General features: G+C 33.9%; 1 protein-coding gene across 1 annotated transcript in view; it reads right to left on the bottom strand.

Annotated features, from left to right (window-relative positions):
• Nucleotides 1-14,420: 14,420 nt before the first annotated feature.
• The window catches only part of LOC125065878, a 177,367-nt gene continuing 167,405 nt past the window's right edge, over nt 14,421-24,382 (bottom strand). Inside the window, exons 6-7 of the mRNA XM_047673734.1 lie at nt 20,073-20,254; nt 14,421-14,578 (exon numbers count right to left, since the gene is read on the bottom strand). Of these exons, the coding sequence (XP_047529690.1) occupies nt 14,421-14,578; nt 20,073-20,254 (340 nt within the window). The remainder of the gene's footprint in view (nt 14,579-20,072; nt 20,255-24,382) is intronic.

Genomic DNA, 24,382 nt, shown 5'->3' with positions numbered 1-24,382 from the left:
ATCATGGCGAATACGCAGGCAGTGCTGGACCTTCCCATGCAAAAAAAAAAGAAAAAGTAACGAAACCGAAAAACAAGGGAATAGGAAAGTCAAGCGTTCAAAGGCAAAAGAAACAGGTGCAAATGATGAGCTTTTTCACATGGTTGAAAAATTATTGGGACAATGACAGCACGATGCAGATAATGGGCAAGTTCATCGCAGCAATAAAGAGTCACGCTCTATCGACTCAGAATGCCAACCTGGGCCGTCTAATTCGTCCCCTCAACCAGATAATGAAAAAGTTCATCTTGGATACGCACAAGAGCTCAATTTAAAAAAGATCTCGTGGGACACTTTCGAGTCATGGGCCTTAAGTCAAGGATTATCCACGATGTATACGAACGGCCAAGCGATGGTATGGGAGGACGATTTCGATAATCTGTTATTCAAAATATACGGTCAAACTTATGCGGAATGGCAGACTATGATATATATATATATGACAGAACGTGTCAAGCGACGAGGAAGAGGATTGCTCTTCATTACGGAACACCACGATCACTTCCATGTCATCCATGATTGCACCTACAGTGGAGGAAGCTGTAGATGTCGATTTATGCGATACATTGCGGAATACACACAATGCGGTGTAAATACACAAAAAAGAAAATCCCGCTGAGTTTCTTTCGCCGGTTCTTTTCAGGTCCGAGGTGCTAAATTCCGATCTTGGAAATAGCTTTCGGTGCGTGTCGGTGTCCATAGAACTTGCTCCACCGCTCGAGCCAACCTTAGATGCACTCGGAGCATTTGGCAAATTATTTTGTATATCAGCCATGTCAGGACAAATATCGATAGGACTAGGAAAATCTGCCAAATATTCACCGATACTAATACTTTCTTGACTACCTCCGGATAAGGGGAAGAGTACTGACGATGGACTCGGAGTCGTCGGGTCGTACGGTGGGATCGGGGGCGGCACTGGGTCCTGAAGCTTGATCTCGTCGCGAAGATGTATCACCTAACCGCTGCCTCGTACCAGGGCCTACGTTTAGAAAACGGACCGTGGTTTCGCACAAATTCGCGAGTTGCGTGACCGCGTATCTTCTGCCCTTCTTCGGATTTTATCCAAGCGTGATAACCGCCCAAACGATGTTTCTCGTTCTTATGTTTCTCTTTCCAAGCCGCGGGAAATGCCGCCTCTACAGCTGCGTATAGCGATTGGCCTTTATGCTTGCTAGGCGGAGACATAATGATGAATTACTCGTAAAATCCCAATTTATACACAAAATGCGGGGAAGTGGGAGGATAATTGGGCAAACAAAGCGGCTTAAACTATTAGATAAGTTTCTGATTTTTCTTTCTTTGAGGGGCCTTACTTTGCCGTCGCCGCCGCCAAAAACACAATTAAAATGGTCGCTTGGACAATCAGCTGTGCCAAGCACATAGCTATGATTATGTCCATAAGCCATAAGCAATAACGATATCTCCTTCCTTATCTGTGGAACATCGTCTATGCTTCCATGGACTGACGCAAAATATTCAATTAAACTGTTTGAAGGTAAATGCGTTTATTCGACAGTGCTTTTGACAATACACGAGTAACAGGAAGTATTAGCCGATGAAATTGTGTCAGATAGTTCAGTAATGATTCATTAAAAACCATCTTAAGATTGTTGCTTGAGATAAACAATGATATAGAATTACACAAGCAAGTCTTGCAGACTTCATGTTTATAAACGGTGTTATGTATGTTTGTGTAAATGTTGAAATCTTGTACTTTTTACTAACTTTACATTTTCATTACTTTATATATGAATGGCTAGCAATAAATAATAAGGCAATATATACCTGTATGTAATATTTATGTTGAAAGATTATTTTTTAGTAAATTTAAGCGTGTTGAAAATACACGCTTGAACGAACTAAAAAAGTAAAATAATGTTTTATAATTACAAAAGGAAAATTATTTAAAAAGGTATTTTTACGTAATTCGAATGTCTATTTTTAATTTTAAAAATCAGTATTTCATATATCAACCGAAAATGTATACCCTTTAATAATCCATTTTTTCGATCCGCTAAAAAAAAACATTTTTTCTGACGGAGGGAAAATCTTCGAAAGACACCTGGACCCAAGGGTTGAAGCTGGTTAGCAACCGAGTAAATCCCCTGCGATGGCCATCCTCGACGTGAATTTGTGGGATCGCTCTCATACACGCATTACGCCTATGATGTCGTCGCCGTAAAACTATTGAAAATTCAGAGATTGCCCTAGGAGGGATGTCATATATTATAGGAGAACATATGTAGATATAAAATACAATGAGCTGCGAATGCTTATGTTTGTAACAGATATCTTCTGTTACAGATTCTCAGCCTTGAAGTTGGTTTTCTGTTACGCTGCTAATATTTCAACTTTGAATGTCACATTAAATAATATTTTTGTAACTCAATATTGTTTATAGTTTGTTGCCTCCCTTTGATTTAATGTTGACTCAAAGTTTTTCAAAGCATTTATACAGGATGGATTAATAAAATTCTTATTGGTTCTTAATATATAATATAGTAACTAGTTGATAAGTTGCACAAATATTACTTTTTGGTCTTTGTTGAAAACTACTCAGTAACATCCAGAGGTTTCCTCGGAAAGCATGTAAATAAATTGGTTCTGTGACTGAACTCTCTCTAATGGTGTCGGATTGTCATTGTGATTAGAAGGCCCCAGATAGGGTGACTATTTATAGATTCAAATTGTAAACATATTTTAATTATAATTAACATTTCTTGAAGTATTTTGAAATATGGCAAAATTTGAAGTTGTACATAAGTTCTTTGAATAGATAAGCTGTAAGAATGAGGAATGTGTCCACGTGATTATAATGCAGGACGCGGCGTCACCGGCAGACGCGACGACCGTTGGCAAAATATCAACCTGGGCGCACGACGATATCCATTTTACAAATATTATAATAAGCGTTGCAATATGTTTTGCTTTTGAATATTGAACGTATAACTTTATAATGAAAGTTACGTACTAAAGTAACTCTCAATCTAAGGTTCTTAGTCGGAAGGTTAAGATTTTTTTAAATGTTAGCATTTAATTTTACGTAGACGAACAGATCTTTACCGAAACGGAGTTAAGTAAACTCAACATATTTTGTTAAAAACATATGCTATTATGAAAGTATATTTATAATATGTTTGTATGTTTATATATATATATATATATATATAATTAAATATGTATATATATATATATATATATATATAATTAAATATGTATATATATATATATATATATATACATATTTAATTATATCTTGTAAAACTTGCCCGTACAGATACCGTCACATGCCATAAGGTTGCCTGGAAGAGATCGCTCTTTAGCGATGTTATGTCGTATCATAATATATTTTAATATATAATTTTCTCTCTTAGTGTGCAATAGATCATATTAATATTAGTTTTCTGAACACTTTATTCCAACTTAATATTAAAAAAGATTAAAGATTCACGCATTCGCGTACTCGTAAATCTTCTTGTAATTACTTGGTTTATTCATAAAATTAATCTGGAATAAATCTGTCTCGCTCGACTTGCGACATCCATATGGATATTATATTTGAATTTTAAATATGATCTGTCGCTTATGTAACTCGTTTCCACGGCATTGACCGCGGTGTATTCGATCAGTGATAAAAACATTACTCAAATAACTGTGAAATTCCAAGCGAAGGATATTTTAAGGAAAATGCCGAAACTAGTTACGAGTCGGCGTCTTTGATAGTATGTTCCAATGACATCAATTTAAATGCCAAATATAACATCGCACGATTTAAATATGCCATTAAATATACGATGAACATCATCATCAGGTCGCGTTCGTCCACCGTTAGACTTCAAGCTTCGTCCAAAGTGCGCACTCAGCCCGATCTTTATTTTTCAATCACTACTATTTTACACGCCACAATAATTAAACGTATGTCAAAGTTCGTTCAAATCGAAGCCCAATCGCTGGTTTAATGATATTTTAAGAATTCAGATGCTTGGGTAGTAATTGTTATTGATCACTATTGTCCAGACATTAACCTTTTTTCGCCTTGAAATGGTGGATTTCAAGTCACTTATAACTTTGTCGCACAACAAACGTTCTTCATTTCATCATTTCAAACCTCTATTCGACTTCGAAAGTTGGCTGATACGAGTATACACGTGTCAGACTCATTCGACACATGCAGCATTCCTTTCAATATTGTTCTTCTCTATCGAGCACATATTTATAAGTACGTGAAGACTTAGTGTTTCTGTTCCGGTTTGAACTTTAATTACCGGTTAAAATTCACATGTTCTAATGACGGGACAATCTCGGTTTTGAAATACTAACTATACCTTATACAGTAATTGCGAGACTGAGCATGGGAACTGAGATTCCCTTGTGTCTACGACTACTCTGTCTGACTCACTTTTCAAACAAGTAAACAGCAACACAAGTACTGTCTGTTTTGCGGGAGAATAACGACGAAGTGGACCTCCACGGAGTCCTTATTATTACATGGAATTTTTATGTTATAATTAATGTAATATTATAACTGTTTGTTTTATATTAAAATATAAAAGAAGTTTCTATTTTTAATATACGTATAAAATGAATGAAAAATAAATACAAAGTACTCCAATTAAAATTAAATACGTTTTATTTTATGAGCAATTTCTAATCGTAACTTAGATTCACTTTCTTCGTAAATAATGTTTTAACCTTTTTTGTAACAATACAATGGGTAATGGGATAAAACAATAGACTTTAATGTATCGTATATTTATGGTGTTTCACACTTATACACCATAAAATAGATTTCTTTGAAAGTTTGAAAAGTTAAACGACGTATGTTATATATTTATATATTCATTCGTATTTCATTACCACATTAATATTGAAAATTGTTAATTATTGTACCGTGCCAATGTTGTGCACAAAAATATAGAACTTACCAATCGAACACGCATACTTACACTAAACGATTTAAGTTGTAAACAAAGAAATTGCTTAGAAGAAGGTAAATTGTTTTCTGTTTTTTTTTTTTTGCAAGGCATGAAACTTGTATAATTTCTCAGATACGGTGCTCCAGATGTGCACAAAACATGTGAAATGGGCAAACATCAAATTATCGTTTGAATAAATAACCTGGTAGTATTTTAGCTTGTGATTTAGATGGCGTGATTGTTTTTTTTTACTATAATCATTAACGTACTTATTTTTATGTTTTTAAATATAGAATGAGACAATGCATGCGATTTTATTTTGCTGTTTACTTGACGCAACTAACTGTATCGAGACAAGGTTTTTATGTTATTGCTTAAATGATTATATTACTTATATGATTTTTTCAAACATTGACTTTTCACACAGTGTATTTAAAAAAGGTACTTTCCATGTATTATACCTTCCATTAACATGCATTAATAAATTCACAAATGTTATAAATATATCGATAAAATTGAGTATTTTATAATTCGTTGCTATCTAAATCAATTTATTAAATTATTTAAGAGCTCTTCCAGAAATGAAAATACAAAATGTCTACTGTAATTAAAAAGCTAATTAACTGCTAAATGGAAGTCAATTACTAAAATGTTTAAGATGAATAATAATTAGGTGACCTTTAAATTATTTAGTACACGATCGACTATAGTTTATGACTATTTAGATCTGTTTAAAATATTAAAATCATGTTAATTCATGTTATCGTAAAAAATAAATTAATTTTTAATCGTTTCAACAATTAATTTAAACTTTATTTTGTTATTGTTATTGAATTTACATAATTGTATTAGTTTTAATTGTTAAATAATGTTAAAACACTTCAAAAGAAAAAAAATATAGATATTTTTTTAAATAAAAAAACTACTATTAAATTAAAGTTAAGAGAATACAAATCTTTAGGTTCAGATTTATGAGTGTTGTTTATTTATGTTAGTCAAAACAAAGTAACATACGTTTTAGCTTTATCTTGATTCTGTTCTTCGGACTCCAAGTCAACAAACCAGTCAAGTCAATACCGCGAACATTCATTTACTGACACAAACACATATTTATATCTCACACACACTCACCACGAACACAAACATATGCGGAACAAACACTAAATCGATACGAATTATTAAATTTAATACAAATTTACCGAATACAAGTATAATAAGCACTGGCGAATACAATACAAAGACATGCGTGTAGGCAACTGTCATTAGGTTCTCGCACCGGCCGGTAGCTGGCGCTCCTACGTGAAAGTGAGACGGAATGAATTACACAATGTGCGTGAAAGGGATAGAATATTCGGAGCCTTAAAAGTTAAAAGCTCGTACACGCATAGCTATGTGTTGACGTATATGCACTGTGCACGCAGGTCGGCTCTGATTACTTGTAATATACGCTATACTTTTGTGCGACTTATTGTGTTCACATAACAGGTCGCGACTCAACTTCGGTGTATTTTATGATTAGATTAGAATAAGTGTTGTTTAGACTGCAATGCGCGTTTTCCACTTTCTATATCATGTTATTATAAATTCAGAAAATCTTTTCAATATAATTTGTTTAAAATGTTATATATTTTTGATATCAACCTTTTTTAGTATTTATATTATACGGAGTGTAGGTTTATTTTAGTACAAAGCTTTTGTTAAGTCTGCCTTAGACTTTATATTCAGTTTTGATTAATTTTAAATGAAGGTTTTGTGAAATATTTTTATAACACTTTCTTTGCTTTGGCGTTTCTTTATTTAGTATTAATAATTAATGAAGTAAAATGAAAATTATATCATACATACCTACATTTAATTTCAAATTCACGATCGCTTTGTGCTCGGTAATACTGCATTACTTAACAGCTAAGTATTAATATAAATTACAGATAATTATTATATTAGTCGTTATAATATGGAGCAATTTTACATCCTAAGTTGTGGGTTCAATTCCGGGCATTGAATAAATTAATTGTTTGTATATATTTGGTATTAAAAAAACTAATATGTGTACTTATGCAAAATAGTTCATTAATAGGTTAGTAGAATTGCATATAAATAATTTGTTAAAATAAAATAATAACAATCTACTTATTAATAATAAAATAATAATTATAATCATGATACCTAGATATATTTTATTATTTCAACAATACTATAATACTCACTAACAGATGATGCCCATTTCAAGTAACTTGACATTTAATTGGCGGTATAGCGAGCAACCTCATCACGTTGAAATTATCTTCGTGTATTAACTTATAGAATTAAAATATATAATTTACGCTAAATTATCGGCTTGCATAACTATGAATGACGCTAGCAAAAAACACAAATTAGATTATAAATTTGTACGCGCTCGGATAATTTAACAAAGAGGGGCGGGCCTTGTAACTGGATAGATGTATGTTTAATTCTCTTGGTCTGTGTGTCTGTGCATGATTCTTTCTCCTCGTATATCGTCAATTATTATTACGTCTGGGTTAAAGGGTAATTGTACAATGACTGCCGAATTGTATCTCGATTGAAAAGAAAATTCCATAATGTGAAACTATCGTCTTAAAATATATGTAGCCTTCAAAATTAAATTGGATCTGTAATCTTGACCAATCTCTATCGTGTCTTTTCCATCACACGTGACATTGACGAAATACTCTGTGGAACCTAAATCTTCTCGGCACAAATAAAAGCCAAATAAATATGTTTGAAGTTGATAAGGTTGCTAGCAACCAGACAGAGCTATTCTTTCATACTTTTTATTTACTACAGCTTCTATACATTATGTGTAATGATTATGACGTCACAACAGCAGTGGTCGCTTGGTGCTTACCAGTTTAAAAGCCTGTGACTACAATCTTATTTACAATACGGCGGCTGAGTAAGACCAGCGCTTTGTACATAATAACATACAAGGATCTTGCTTCCGCTCTTACTGCTCATACAATGGATGAATGCAGGCCACGCCTTTTGTCTGTTTGTATTTTTGTTTTCTCATGGTATAAAGGATTGAATAGATAAAGAAGTAGGTAAAAAAATATTTGTGGTACAAAACTTAAGGATTATTAATAAGAACTAATAATCTGTTAGGTCCTTATAATACAAGGTTTCTCATAAAAAGAAGGGATGAAGTTAGTGAGTTCAAATCCTAGTAAGCACCACTCATTTTATTCGTGTGCTAAATTTTTATTTATTATTCTTTTGATAATATAATTATGAAGGGAAGCAGAAAATCGCGGCATAAAACCTTCCCATTTATTATTTATGTTAAGCTCTTTGTAATAACAATTTATACTTAAAGAAAAAAAAAATCAACTAGAATTAGTAATAATAATATAGCAATGCTAAGCCTTAAAATGGCACGATGGCAGATTTTAAAGGATTTTCTCACAAACTGAATGCCACGCGGCCAAAGCTGGGTTCAGGTAGCAGCATTTATAGAAATGTTAGAGCGCAGTCGGCTTTACGACACCCGCGGGTTGAGATGAGGCTTCTCCATTCTGCCGCTCGAACTATATGGTGTATTCTTATTATACTTCGTATTATCTGTACCTAAATATACACAGATAATATAATTTTATCGACCTGTGCCTCTATTAAACGTTTTTAAATAATAATAAGTTTTTAAAGGCCGGCAACGCACCTGCAAGCCCCCCGGTGTTGCAGATGTCCATGGGCGGTGGTAGTCACTTTCCATCAGGTGAGCCTCCTGCTCGTTTGCCACCTTATGACATAAAAAATAAAAAAAAAAAAATCTGGAAGATACGTATGCGGAGTTTACTTTTGAGAAATTGTTACACAGTAACTAAGATCCTAAATAAATAAGTAGAGAGCTGTTTAAACCTTTCTAGGAAACTTCAAGTATTTCCTTAGCATTTTAATCCAGTTTTATTGCTGTCGTAAATCAATACTAATATGAATGAATAGTTTATTAGCTCTTTTTAGACCCGTGCTAATCTCACGTACATCATACAATTAGAAAAAATGTTTGTTAGATAGTCGATTCATTTATATAGTTTAGTGTTTTTTTTTAACATCGTGATAGGTTCAGGGAGGGGGAGACCAGCCAAGTCAGTAAGTGAGTGTAAGTCGAGTATCACCTCGCGGAGCAACTAGTCAATTAAATAAATATCTTGTCATCGGCTTCGCTTCATTGAGAGCACGTTACTTGTCGGTCGAGATAAAAAGTAGCCATTTCCGTATCAGTGAATCGATGCATCCGTGTGCTGAATTTCACGTCGGTCATTTGATGCATGGAAGCACTTTCAATTATAATAATTATAGTATCGCCTGCCTTGTCGGTGGTGACTAACTAATAAGGTCTCCGATCCTGATCATGAATTAGGTTTATATCCCAGGTACAAATCCTTGGCCCGGCACCTAAGCACTTTTCAGTCGTATCGGATATGACGTCATCGGTATTAAGAGAGAAGGGGAATAGAGAGTTCATATGTATTTGCGTACGCACTCGAAATCTTTTATGTATCCTGTGCTGTCTTGTCTCCCTTTTGTATGACCTATAATTATAATACCAGGCACCCGCTATTTAACTCGCGTATCGCATATCGCTTAAGACAGGCCGTACCTCAGATAAGCACCACAAATTTACCAGTTTTATAGTATAAATAGAAAGCACGAGAAGTACACGTCTTCTAATCCGGGCACAAACCACTGAATAATTATGTGCTTCTGGTGTTCGGCGGTGAAGGAAAGAAAAACATTGTGAGAAAACCCGCTTGTTTTGGATTCATTTCTGCGATATTTGGTCGTGGAAGTAAACCTATTCTTTGAGATGAGAATAATGGACATTTATCAATTCGAAATAAAACATTTGATTAAAAATCTGATCTGAATTTTATTTTAGGACTAAATAGTAATATACATTCAAATGGAGAAGTTACGAGTATAACGGTAGTTTAGGTCGTTAGATCTTACGGAATGTCAGCAAAACTGGCTGTCTCTAACTGCACTAAGCGCTGAGGATTAATAGCCAATAGCCAATGGCCGTGTATCTGTTTGACAAACTGGTTACGCGAGGTTTCCGTTTGCCAATACATAAATAAATATGTGGATCAGGTTTTATAATTACTATAATTCGTGTTGGATAATACGGATTATATTTCGATCTGCATATCATATTGTCTTGGAGAAATATGGAAGTTGTTTTTTTAGATTTACTACTACAAAATTGGATGGTTTAAATGTTATTATATTGAGGTAGGTACAGCGAATCCCATTTATTTGTCTTTGTTGTATTTGGCAGTGAGGGAAAACCATGTTTATTTAACAGATATCAACATATGATTTTCATGATTTTTCTTTTATCAAGTCGTGTATTGGATCTTCTTTAGATTAGTTTTATCCTCTCAAATTATCATTAGTCATGAATATCGACATTGTAAGGCGTCCTGTATATTTTATCAACGAAAGCGAAACACAAGCGCCACCAGGTGGCAGCTGTGCAGTCTGAGTGGCGAGTGGTCGGCGTGCTAAGCTGTTTTCTATAGAGACAGATTTGCCATTCAATCGGATTATAAGAGTTGTGTTTGAGTACACATTTACGCACTCCAATATGAAATCCTGCGTACTTGCTAAAATCTGATAGCAGATTCATCACTGTGAACATAACATAAAGTCAGTATCCTAAAAAGCCGGTTCATTTTAAGAAATAAATGGTTCCTTAGTTAGCATTTTTCGATAAAAGGAATGAACACTTGTTGGTGGAGTTAGTATATGAAAGGTCACAAGTCGTAAATTAAAAAAAAATCACAAACCATGACCGCGATGGGAGGAATACCTGACAACTTTGAATTTTTAAATTTTGTAAGATCATTGTGATTAGTTTGATAGTGCAGATTGAGTTGTTTTTTGCTAATGAATATTGAAATAGACGATAAAATAGTTACAATAGTTGTAGATTTAATGTCATTTTCTGTGCCGTTTGTATGTGGAGAAATCCAAATTTATTTTTTAAGTATGAATAGAATTGAAACGATGTTGGATATGATACAGACTGATTTTTTTTTGCATTTTAATGAAATAGATATTGCTTTCTGGGTTCAAATAAATACAAATATTGACGATCGCTTTTCCGTTCATATTTCAAATATCGAATTTTCTATAAATCGTCCAAAATTTCATGACCTATATAAAATAAAAAGCTATTTTGTTTGTTATTAGATTACAGCCTAAAAGATGCCTTACGAGCGGCAGATCGTTAAACAATCTGTGAATAATAAGAAAGAACATATATTATACGTGCGTCGCAAATGTTTCATTTTCAAACGTTACATATTGAAAAGTTGCACTCAAATCCTTCACCAAGTTTCAATCTCCTTATTTAGGTGCTTAAATCAGCATCAACAAAAAATAAAAACAAAATTTAACTTTACACTACATTTTCCTACAGATAGCTATTCATTATAAAATGGTATTGGAAATGCCAACGTTGACCGGTGTCATGGAAGTTAAGCGATCGTCTTCAAGACACACCCGATCGAAACTTATCCGCAATTATAGATCGTTGAAAAATAATGATTTTTTTAGTCGACAAATTTGTACATTGGCAAAATTCGTATAATCGAGATATTTCAATATTAAATTCTTGATATTTAATGACATGAAATTCAACGAGCGAACATTTTTGATGTTTTTCTGTGGTTCTTCTCAGGCCTAACGTATTTATTTCCAGCTGTAGATGTACGAACCAACGAGCGAGTGTAATGTTTCAAAAGATTTATTTATGACATTCCGTATAGTAGTAGTGAATTTTGTAGTTAATTTTTTTTTATGTTCACGACATTGTCTGTATGCCAAAAATAACGAGAAATAGGACCTCGATCCAATTAATCGTACTTTTATTTGAAGAACTAGGAACGCCAACGCGTATTAATTCAGGTCACCTTTCCCCGATTTGCGGTGAGACAAGGTAGGAAAGCCTTTCCAGACACATTTACATTTAAATAGAAACCACAAACAACATTTTATTCCAATTTTTAAATCAGCTACATTTATATGTACATATATTTTCATTAATACATTTATTCATTTGTTATTTCAAGTAACGTAAGAAATAAAACAAACCTTACCCTAATAATTGTCCTTAAAACGCTCCGCCGTGCCCTGACACGTAGAAAACCAACTTTATGTGTTATAATTATTATAGTAAGCATTTGACTACCTCGTTGGTCTTGTGGCTAGTATATGGGCGTAGACCCCCGATGTCCTGTGTTCAAACCTCTGGTCGGGCCGATAAAAATTAGCAGCCCGTAAATGTCCCACTGCTGGGATAAAGGCCTCCTCTTCCTTTGAGGAGAAGGTTTGGAGCATATTATAAATAAAAGATACAAATATATTGTGGTTTGTGTCAAAGCATATTCATTTACATCCCTGAGTCGGGAGCCAGAGCTTCAGAAAGCTAGTAAAGCCGTTAGTCCTCATCATGGCCATCAACATCGTCGTCATTACAGTCAAAGGCGCTAATCACTTTAAGTCATTTCTCGATTGGGTTACGGCCAGTTTCGAGTTTGTCCCAACAAAATACTTCGACTGGTTCTAAAATTTTGGAATGCCAAATGCGTATCCTATAATTTTTTATAATTTACTTGACTTCGTACTGGGACAGTTAAGGATAAATGTCAATTTTTATGTTATGATATGATTCCAAATGTCAATGGCAAGTCATATAAAGGGAAAATAAAATGAAAATGATTTTAGGAGATGGAATTTCAAGTAATTCCAAAAGTCAGCGGGGCTAAGGAAACAAATTAATCAGTTAAATTCAACGTTTCGCCACGAGTTGTCGAGTACACATCGGAGTGTCGGCTCTCCTAGCGAGAATTGTGTTTTGAGGTCTAAGTCACAACATTTTTGACGAAGGAAACTTTCAATAAATCATATAACTGACCACCACGTCACGACAGCTTATTATAGCGTATTATGTTTTTAAATAATAATGAGTTTTCCATACAGAAATTAGTCAAAGTTAAGCGTATTTTACAAGCGGTTGTCTGACTATGATATTGTAAGACTATGAGAAGGGAAAATAGATATGAAGTGCATCTGTAGTGGCCCGTACTGCATGCATTGTAATATATTTTATTTTATCGTATTAAAGTTATTTCCTGTGTAGTCGATTTCCCTAAACAGATTTCCTCTAATAGGTATACTCGATGAGGAAAAAAATAGTATTGTTTTTCAGTTTAAAGCGTCACGTATGAAGCATAAGCGTTAACGTTCGCTTGTGAACTGGAACCTTCGACGGAAATTAGTCCATATTGCTATAGTGATAACTTGATTTGCTCCATTTGCGAGAGCCCGATGGAGTTATGGCGGGTAGTTTGAGTTTCGTCCGGAAAAGTGCTTTAGGTTTGATCAAATTTAATCATATAATCCTAAAATAGATCCCGCACATTTCATTGAAATGCTATTATAACTTATTTATAGCCATGACATATAGATATTAGATGGGAAATACGAATACCATTTCTATTCCGTGTCCCACCCTGACATCTTTGATTCCACGTCAGGGGGTAGTCTATACAATAATTCTGGTTTCTTGTTCAGAGAATCTTTGTACGAGTTCAAAGTTTGAAAGCCGGTAGCATTTTTATTCACGTGCATTTATTAAGAGTGTCCGTAAGGCCAACGTGAACGTGCTTTCACGTAAAGCCGTCGGTCCTATTTCAGAACTCTTTCCGGTCTTATCGGATTATGAAAGTGCACCTGTGACTATTCACACTCTAATTTACTACAGAATCTTCTGCGCAAATGGTTAATATTCGAGATTAGTCTCTAAATTTGGCAATTAATTTTAATATCATAATTGTAAACATGTCTCGAGTTTGGACCAAACTAACCGCTAGAATATAAATGATTTAATTTTCGATTACGATCTCCTGAAATGACTACATAACAGCATATGTTTTCCTTTTATCAAATGGAAAATTACTTATCATCAGTAACTGTTTTTATTTTTTTTAGTCTTTAATATTACCTGTACTAAGTCAGGAGGGTAACTCGTAATACATTTTAGGTATTAGCAAGGGTTGGCACAGCTGCATTATATTCTATATTTTACCGTGGAATCCTGAATGTTAAATAGGTATTTTATATGAGCTGTCGTGTTCCGATGCTCTTTCAACATAATTACTCCATTTAATCAATTAAATATTAATGCAATTCCACGGTTAAATATGCTAAGTTAATATACGACCTCGTTACAACTGTGGCGAGTGATTTAAATTAGCAAATTGAACAATTTGTATAATTGCATTGTAAAGATAATTAAGATTTTTTTTTTTCATTTATTCATGGGACTTTAAAATTACCACCCCAGATCAGATTGCCGAACAAATTCATAAAGGTAAATCCTGGTTCGCGATTTTCGACGAGACTTTTCACTGCGAGTAATCGTGTCTGGGATGCTCAGCAGGGACTCAGCGGTAATGGCAAGCCTTCTTCAGTGAGATGGACTAGAAGGGGATGGTAGGCCGGAACCGGAAAAGAGCCGAACTCGCTCAGCGAAGGCGGGGAAGGAAACGATACAAATCTCTCCGTTTCGTGCCGAAGACGTGGTGTTTTACCTGGTCCGAAATATTACGAAATATATATATGAATTAAAATTTTTTTTATAGGAAATGGGAATTTTTACAGAAACCGAGTGTTCCAATGTTCATGTCCATCCAATGGAAGCGCGGTGGCATAAATACAGCGTCATCATGGTCTCGGTGGAGTAAGCTCCACATCTTCTCGTTTAGAGGCGACAAAACCTTCGTTAAGCGATCACTACTAAGTTTTCATGTTCTTATTTATGTTTAACAGTAAACTTTACCAACAATGAGATATATGCAATACTTAACTTAATACCTATTTACCTTCAATTTTTAGGTACCGTAGAGATTTTTTAACAACGTATCTCCTGGGCCTGTACCTCGCTGACTCGCTTAAAATATGCGAACGGACATAATTCAATCAGTAATTTAATTTGCCCTTTTTACATTAAAGCTTTTCAAACTCAATATAAGCAAAAAACGTTTTTTACTTTCTTGATCATTGAATGGACGGCTTAGCTCGAGAATATCAACAGGATTATCCTTTGAATTTTATAAAAGACAAGAAAACCCCGTAATGAAGAAATTAAATCTCTTTTGAGGAAGTAGTTGATAAGAACAATTAGGGGTTACTTCTTTAATAAGAGTTAGCGGAAAGTTTGTATTGATGCTTCAGTAAAAAACCCTTTTTTTATTGTTGTTTAGAACTGGAATTTATTTAACGTAGAACTATTACGATGTTTGCCGCCTCCTTGGTCTAGTAGTATTTACTACAAGCACAAGGGGCATAACATCTTAGATCCTAAAGTTAGTGGTGCATTGGCGATGTAGGGAATGGTTAATATTTCTTACAGTAAAAATGTCTATGTTAATTCCACTTACCACCATCATTAAAATCACATACCACAGATACGTAAAATTACGTACCATAGGTACATATGAAATGCCGGAACTCATGATATATTAAAGAACGATTAATTTCCGTGGAAAGCGTATTAGGTACAAACCATATTACAAAGTAACTTTTAAAAGAGTCACAGACAGAAGCGCGGTTTATTACGTTATCCTTTATAACTCGCCGGTAAAGTGAACGAGAAACCATTTAAAATATATTGTTAAATTTATTAAAGCTCCTTATTCAAATTGTTTTTATTTCAATATTCTTGTTCAAGTATAATTAAGTTCTTTTGTTTCACGTTATTATTAAAGTATGCCTATGTAAATTTCTCACAGCTCGGCTAATGGGTATTCTCCCTTTGAGGTGAAGGTTTGGAGCTTATTCCACCACGTAACATCAAAGCGAGTTGATGGATCCGATTTCATACAGGTTTCCTTTCGATGTATTCCTTCCTATTACTTGTATATGTTTTAGCCTTTAATGGTAGGATATACGATAAGATTCACGAGTTTTTACCCCTAGATAGTGTTGCCTATAGCATTACAACCAAAAATTCTATTATTTTGAGAGCTCGAATTCGGGTCGTGAAGAAAAATAATGATATAAACTTTGATAGAATTTTATGAAATTTTGATTTGAACGGAAATTGCCAAGAACGGAACCAGAGTACAAATGTGCTGGGATGTTAATATAAGTAACGAAGCCATTACCTTACAACGCCTGCACGAGTTTCGTCCAGAAGCAATGTTGCTTATTGCTATAGAAAAATGCACAGGCGATACATTATACATTTGTTAAAAATCTACTAATAATTCGGAAAGAAACACCTCAGACCTGAGGACGAACGACGTGTTATTTACACAGATACATATGTACTGTGTATAATAGAATGACATAATAGATTCTTACCTGTTTTTCTAAGTATAATTTACATTTCGATCCGGTTGTAGCGTGTCATTTAAAGCTTATTATAATGTATATTTGAATAATTTAAAAACCGTCATTAATTCTTCGTACTACCCGTAGTTTCCCAACTTACATATAATATGCACCCTGACTAAAACAGCCCCTTTAAGACACTTGAAAAAAATAAGGGCTTGCGGTGAAACTACGACGTTAGGGTAAGTCATATTGACTTGTTTCGTGATAATATAAGATTGAGATTTGTTTTTTTTTTCGCATGTTTTAAATATTTTATAGGCAAAGATTGACCAGTAGAGAATTTTGATGAAATGAAAACTAAAGAATTCCTTTCCCGGATTTTAACTCGCGAACTATGCTAATGTCATACAAATTTTCATTTAAAAATACCTACAATTGATTAATTGATTAGTTTTTATGCTGTTTTGTTTGTTATGTATGTCCTACATATTAATATAAGAGCTTAAGAAATAAAAAGAAATTTTAAAACGTTAGGAAATACTTATGAGGTACTCTTCTGGAGATAAATTATTCCAGAGAAAGCTAGTTTTAGTAGTAATTAAAAGGCAAGACGTATTATCGAATAATACGAATATGAATCGGCGTCGACAAGATCAAAGTGTGTGTCAGTGATCACAGAATGTATGCAACATGGTTTCAGCTTCTCGGAAAACATGTAAAGATTTAAGAAAAAGAGATTGCACTTGCGCACAACAATGTGCTGTGCAGTTAGTTCGGCTTAGTCTCCCTTAAAAATCGGTACATCACTATAAAAATTATAAAAAATGTTTTTATAAATAAGTCCATCAAAAAGTTTTTTTTAATTCTCGACAAAATTTTCGCTCATCATTTATAAACAAGCCTTTATAAGCCAAGTTGTACATAAATATAAAGCAGACCGCGACGACCAGGGGCAAGTCATTATCATATCAAAGAAGGTCACTGTTCTGGACGTGAAATACTTTTAGCTGGGCTTGTAAAACATAACACACGAGCTAAGGTTTATAGCCTACTCGTGGTTCTTTAACTCGCATATATAATTATGATAGATGTAAAGTTTTAAATGGGGTATAAGTTTTGATGTAACTTTTCACGAGTTGTGCTAAGTTTATTAAAGTCGAGATAGCTCAGTGGGTAGACCACGTGGATCCAAACCGAAGATTGGATTTAGTTTGTGTTTTAAATTCCTCTTGTGCTCAATAGTGAAAACATCAAGGGGAAACCTGTATGTGTGTCTGTCACCTTGTTGAGCAGCGCGGTTGAATAAGCTTCGAACCTTCAAGTGAGAGAGTGCTTCATTAGCAGAGCGACTTTCCAGCGCTAACTTTTTTACAAGCTTTTATTTTACTTGCTGTGTTTGTTACTTAATCATATCAGGTCATATCAGGTCATATCAGGCAATGAATTAAAGTGTATTTGACTTATCTTACAGACTTGAAATTTCACATGTTAGTTCAGTTCCGATGACAATGCGTGTTATGGTGGAACTCTAAGGATGTCTTTAGCGGTCAGCAGGAAATACCTATTTTTTTTTTCTCAGATTCTAAAATTAAAGGCAGATGGAACGCGCGATACTATATAATGTAGCCACAAAATAAATAAAATTCCGCGTTTTAGGAAACGATGCGTTTTTTGTTAATACTTCAATAATTAAAGTGATAACACTTTTGACAGACTAGTGAAACGGGAAACAGGAACGTACTACCGGGAATTTCCATTCGGTTTTGATGTTTTATTCGCTTTTGTGGCTTCACTATTAAGGTCCGCGCGTTTCATTAGCCATTCATTACAAAGGTTGAGGTTTTTTCTGTTATTCATTATTATGTCGATTAAAGTTCCGATAATTGTGATATAATAAAATTAAAATTAACGTATTGTCGGACATTCGCGCTATTTTGTATCGGTTATTGATTATTTGTTTGGAGAAAATGGAATTTCAATGCAATTCACACAACATGATCGAATTATATTTCAATTAATTTTAAAACCGAACACAGATATTGCTTGTTTTATAATTACAATATACTGTTAATTGTAATAGCTTGAATGACGTACTCGATTAAATATTAGTAAAATTGGCCAGATTACAATAGCAGATACATCATATATGTATATTATATAAACAGTAGACGTCAATTCAATTCGAAATGTTCAATAAAATTTAGTGAGTTCTTATTATTTTTTTAGCAATTCAGAAAAGTATGTGTCTGTACGTAACAGATCCCCATTTTCGCCTTGCTCTTCACACGTTTGTTGTATTTGCTCTCATCCCTCTGACTATGTTGGTTGATTGAAAAGGAAATATTTTATTAATAAAAGAAAAATCTATTCCAGTAAGTTACAAATATATATTGTATAGTGTAAAATTATAATATCGATCTTTTGTGACTCAATTTATATACAATCAATTTAAATTTGAAATTTTTTGCAATGATGTCACGAAAAAATAATTATTTATTTTGATTATATGAATAGCTATTTATATTTTACGAAAATTCACAATCCATCGCGAAGAAACAGCAAGAATCCCCGAGTTAATCTTCTTCGTATCCATATTTAACTAACAATCCTTACAAGTACAATAACATTCGTTCACCCTGCATGAAAATCAATGAATATTCATTCCACACTTTGTTTTCAACTTTCTAATACTGTACGGTAAGTTGGTAATACAGTTATAACGATATTATAATTTAATGATTTTTCAATGCAAACTTCTAATAACTTAAACAAAATATCTACGTTATAATTTGTTCCTACAAACTTAAAAATGACCCCAGAAGAAGGACGTAGTGTCAGAATGTGAATTAAATGTAAATGATATACCTACGCATCAAAATAACGTATTACCGAACGTCAGGATTTGTAATTTTACGAGTGAGATGAAGTGAGTTTTACAGAATAGCACTGCCGATATCAAAACGGACAATTCACTGAATTCGAAGATAATTCGTATTAGAACGGACGGGTCCTGATGTCGAGAACAAATTAAATTACCGAATAGTCGAACGTCTTACATTGTTTGTTCAAAACATTTCGAATCGAAATTTAGAAACGATCACTTTTACGACGAACAATAGCTAACTATCATAGCCTACTTATGAAATCCAAATAATCTTGAATAACCTTTTGTTATTCGTACTACTAGTTGTGCTGTTCAATTGAACGCTTCAACGTTGAAAATATTACAGTTAAACACTGTTGTGTGACTTAATTTTATTAATCGTTGAGCGATAGTAACTTTGAAAACAGAGAATTTGACAGTTACTGGGTGGTAATATCTTAGTTCCTGAGGTTGGTGGCGCATTGGGTATGTAAGAAATGATTACAGTTTCTAACGGCGCCAATGTTTATGTGTGGTAGTAATTACTTACTATAAGGTAAAAAAATCTAATTCGTCACCTAAAAGGGGAAAATTTTAAATCTTTAAGGCTCTTGCGCTCCGCTCACGTTATATTGGTCGGAGACATCCATGAACACAAAATATCATACACTCTACATCCCTTTGTAGCGTTTATTAATTAGATTGTACGAGTTTTGGCTGGATGTTATGGTATCAGTGTTAATTATAACATCAATTGTAAATAAAATCTGAAAAACAACTCGTATTGCAAAAAAAGAATACGTCACATTATAGAACATGTATCTCAAAAACTAAATACCAACAAAAAATATATTCAGTATGCTAATATTATTATTGCTACTTACCGGCTTGTCCTCTCTGAGATTTTGCTCGCCTGCCGACCGCAGGGGAGACAAGGCTCAAGGCTCGATCAGCTCTCGGCAGCTGTAGCGTGATAGGACTTGGCTCCGAGTGTCTTGCGCAAATCGCTGCTTCCACCATGGAGTCGATGCTGGCTGAACGAGGTAATTGACCTCCAGATTCACGTCTGCAACAATCAATAAAAGCTGGAATTTATATGTGAAATTCTTAAGAGTGTTAAATATTTGTAAGGTAAACTTTTTCAAACAACATGGCGTGCAAGATGTAACTATAACCTTAACAAAAAAATGCGATATCAATATATGTGTAAAGGCATCAGGCGTATCAGAAGATCGCGCCTTTACACAATCAATATATGCGTAAAGGCATCAGAAGATCCTGCCTCTACACATTCGCTTGACCTACAAGTTGAATGGGGCACGATTGCATAGAAGACGAACAATTATCGGATACGACTCCAGCGCCAACTATTGACTATTAAACGTTGATGGCGCCACTTGTGTGTCAGACACACTTATGCATGTGTCATTAACAACGAAGACTAAGCTTTAACTCAGTCGGGTACACGATCTGCGAGCGCATACAAACCGAATAAAGCAAGCAGTAAGTTGAACATTACTTAAGATATATTTATAATGTTAAAAGCTGCATTCCAACGGCTGACTCCGAGCTAAGATATTGAGACTTAAAGTAACTCTTGTTTGTAGTCTCTTTTTGCCATGTATTTTATTTTAATTTTATCCTGTAAATTTACTATTGAAAGCGGTTTGCACGAATTAAGTATATTTTGTTTATGTTTTTTGTAACGAAGATCTTCTACGCGGCTTACATGAGATTGAATTAGCAGAAATCGTCACGTGCGGATAGAGCGGTATCCAGTCAACATTGCCATCTCTTTCTCTCTTTCTCTTGTATACGGTTATAAACTTATTTTATTGCTTTGATTCACACGGGATTTTTAATAATATTTTTGTCATTTAATTATTTTCGAAGGTTTTATTTTTTATTTTAATGTGTTCGTTATTTAAAATGATTTGACAAACGCAGTATTGACCTTTGTATTTGTAATACCGTATCACGTTTTCGTGATACTGTATTTAATGCGACTAAATTTCCAAACGCGACGGAAATATGTTACAGGAAGTAGGGAGAAGTGCGCTATGTCATTTACAGTGACATAAATTAGATTAAATGTTACGTTACATTATTGGTGACCCGTATAAAGCTTGTGTATTTTTATTTTTTTATAGTTGAATGGGCCATTGCTTAAAAAAAACTGGAATACTTTGTATAGTATTCAGTTTGAAGTGTGAGTGAACCAGTATAATTCCAACCAATATTCCTATAGTGACAAGGACTTATAACAGCGACATAAGAAAGTCGATTTTTCTAGATTGAGTCACCACTGTTAGAAATGTTATAAGAGATGGTTGAAAAAAGGGGAAATGAGATAGTTAGGATTCAATTAATTGTAATGATTTCAAAAAGTTCGTAACGTTTTTGGTAAAATTAAGATTTCGTCAAATTTAACTTCAAAATTCACAACGAAACTTGAATTTTCAACAAATTCGTTTAATTTCGCACGCAGCTGTTACAATTATAAATTTTAAATAGTTCTTCAATTATGAAAGCTGTTTGAAAACAATTGCGGTTCCCGACTCAACGCGGCAGCACGGTTACCGTTTGTACTGCGCCGACCGGTAGATGTCGCTATTTGCATTTTAATTGAATTCAAACTTTGTTATACCTCGTTAGCGCTAAGCGTGAAAACTATTATGTGAGTTAATGCACGATTGATTTTATTTTTACAAGTTTTTATATTATTTTTTCAGGCTATAAGTATATACTGTAACCTATTTTTATTACTTTTCTCTGCAATATAGTATTTTGATTTTTTTCCGTTATTTTTGACAGTTTTTTATTTTTTATTCTTTAATGTCAAATAAGCATGTGGCTCATCCAAAGGTAAGTGACTACCACCGCCCATGGATATCTGCATCATGGTGGCTTGCAGGTGCAGGTGAGTTGTTTTTGAGTTATGAGTAGGCTTGAAGGTTTCTAAGTCATACCGGTCTGCAAAAACCGCCGGTAAGAGCTGTTTCCACAGAATGGACCACGCGCTGTTGAAGGGTGCCGGAGTTGAAATTCAGCGACTGGGATTATTAATGATTCATCGGAACATTCCCCGTGAAAAATAGTGTAGAAGATACAGAGTGATGCAACATCTCTACGCAAAGTCAAAATATTAAGCAGGTTAGTTATAGAGCTTGATCGTTGACCTTGATTATCGATCGTCGATCCGCCGCTCCACTAATCAAGTTTATATTTAAAGATTTTATTTGGTAGTGTCGTGGTCTCGTCCCATTAGGTCGTGAGTGTGAGGGGAAAGAGACTGCAATTGTATTTGGTCGCACAATTGCGTTTACATATTCTGCAATAGCTTAAAGTGACTCTGTAACAGTCGCTAGTTAACACTTCGATTTTAAATAAAAAAAATTAAAAGTTATTTATTTATCATTACGAAAATATAAGGAAAATAACAATTTCTCTCAAAAAGAGGTTATTAGGTAAAATTAATATTAAAATTGTGCTGCAAAATTGCAAGTGCTGTCGAAGAAGCGCTTAGTTGACGAATTTAAGTTGAATGTATGGAGGAACACGTAGTGTATCTACCTCTTTGCCCCGCTTTCCTCAATCCCCTCCAAGTGAAGTTTGAAGCGTCGTCATTCACTGTCATGAGTATGTTTTTTTTCTCTTGCTTAAACTTAAAATATTTCTTTTCTCTATTGCTTAATATGACACTGTGGTCATCACGTAATCCTTGAATTTTTGGTTATCTTGCTTTTTAATAATTTTTATCTTAACTTAATATTTCTTGTGATATCAAATCATTTTGCATTATATATTCTTGTCACCATGAAAGAATCGAATATTGAAACAAAATTGGCAGTAATGTCTGCTGTTCTGTAGAGTAGAATATACAAAATAGTCAAGAAGAATAAAACATTTATTAAATATATAATCTTACCGTTCTCGGTATCATTCGATGAGTGCTAATGTCTTTAGAAAAAGATGCAAGTAATATTTGCCAATAAATAATGGCAAAATATATTGATAAATTGAGGTTCTTAAAAAAAGATCTATCCAATAATGTATATATTTACGAATATCATAAAAATCAAAAAGAAAAGACTCGATCCAGAGCGAGACTTTTTATTTATCCGTGTAATTTTATATCGAAATGATTCTACGCACGACAGACTTTCACCAGGTTTGTCGCGCGTTTGTTTTGGATTAGCGCTAATGTCCGTAATGCATAAAGAATAAACAGTTACACAAATATTTAAATATGCATCTAAGGCTAAGCACGATGGTGACCTCAATAATGGATAAAAACTTGGGTTAGGATCAACTCGCGGTAGGTACGCGCTGATGTACAAGTAAGTCGACGAGCAAATTTAAATATTTATGCTTGAGGGCTCTTTGATCGTTGTAAGTTTTTACATTTTTGGTGTCTGTCTTAACTTTTAAAAGGAATGTCGTAAAACAATTTGAAATTTAAGATGCCTTCAAATGATTTTAGTACAAGACCGAAAGGTAAGTTGAAAAAAGCTCAACAATGCGTTTTTTTTTTTAAATAAATTTGTAAGCATCTTTGCCAACATAATGTCGATAAATTTGAGATTGAATTTGATCCAGCTTAAGTAGATAAAATTGTTATCTACTTAAGCTGGATATGGGGTTTGTACCCAGGACCTCGGGAGCTGCTTTTAAACTACCTACTGTAAATTAACGTCTTCCGAATTTGTCGACTATAATTGACTATCACAGATTAAACTTTAAACTACACACTACATAAAAATTACACAATTAAATTACTTTCTGCTTGGATACACTAACGACACTCATTCACAAAAACAAGTGACAGTATCGCGATAACACGTGATCTAAGTCAGAGCTAACGTTTGCTACGAGCAGCACCCGAAGAACTAGCCTCAAGTTATTTTTGAGGTCCTTTTTACACTTTTTTTTCATTTGTAAAAACGTAGGAGATCCAATTTTCTTACACTACTCAATTAACGAGTCTAATCAACTATTAGTTGTTTGTGGGATTATTTCTATATCCAGTAATAACTGTACGCAACACTGAAAGCTTAACTACTATTAATTAGAAAATTGTTATGTTCTGTCAAGACCATTACTGCAGAAAATTAAACAGTTTTCTCTTCATTCGTTCCGAATGCAACCTTAAACATTTGAGGCTAAATTATATAAACAAGCTAAGTTTAATCAC

The sequence above is a fragment of the Vanessa atalanta genome, chromosome 8 (genome assembly GCF_905147765.1).
Source record: "Vanessa atalanta chromosome 8, ilVanAtal1.2, whole genome shotgun sequence".
Taxonomy (NCBI): Eukaryota; Metazoa; Arthropoda; class Insecta; order Lepidoptera; family Nymphalidae; genus Vanessa; species Vanessa atalanta.
The sequence above is the reverse complement of the archived record's forward strand: the minus strand, read 5'-3'. Positions and strand labels throughout refer to the sequence as shown.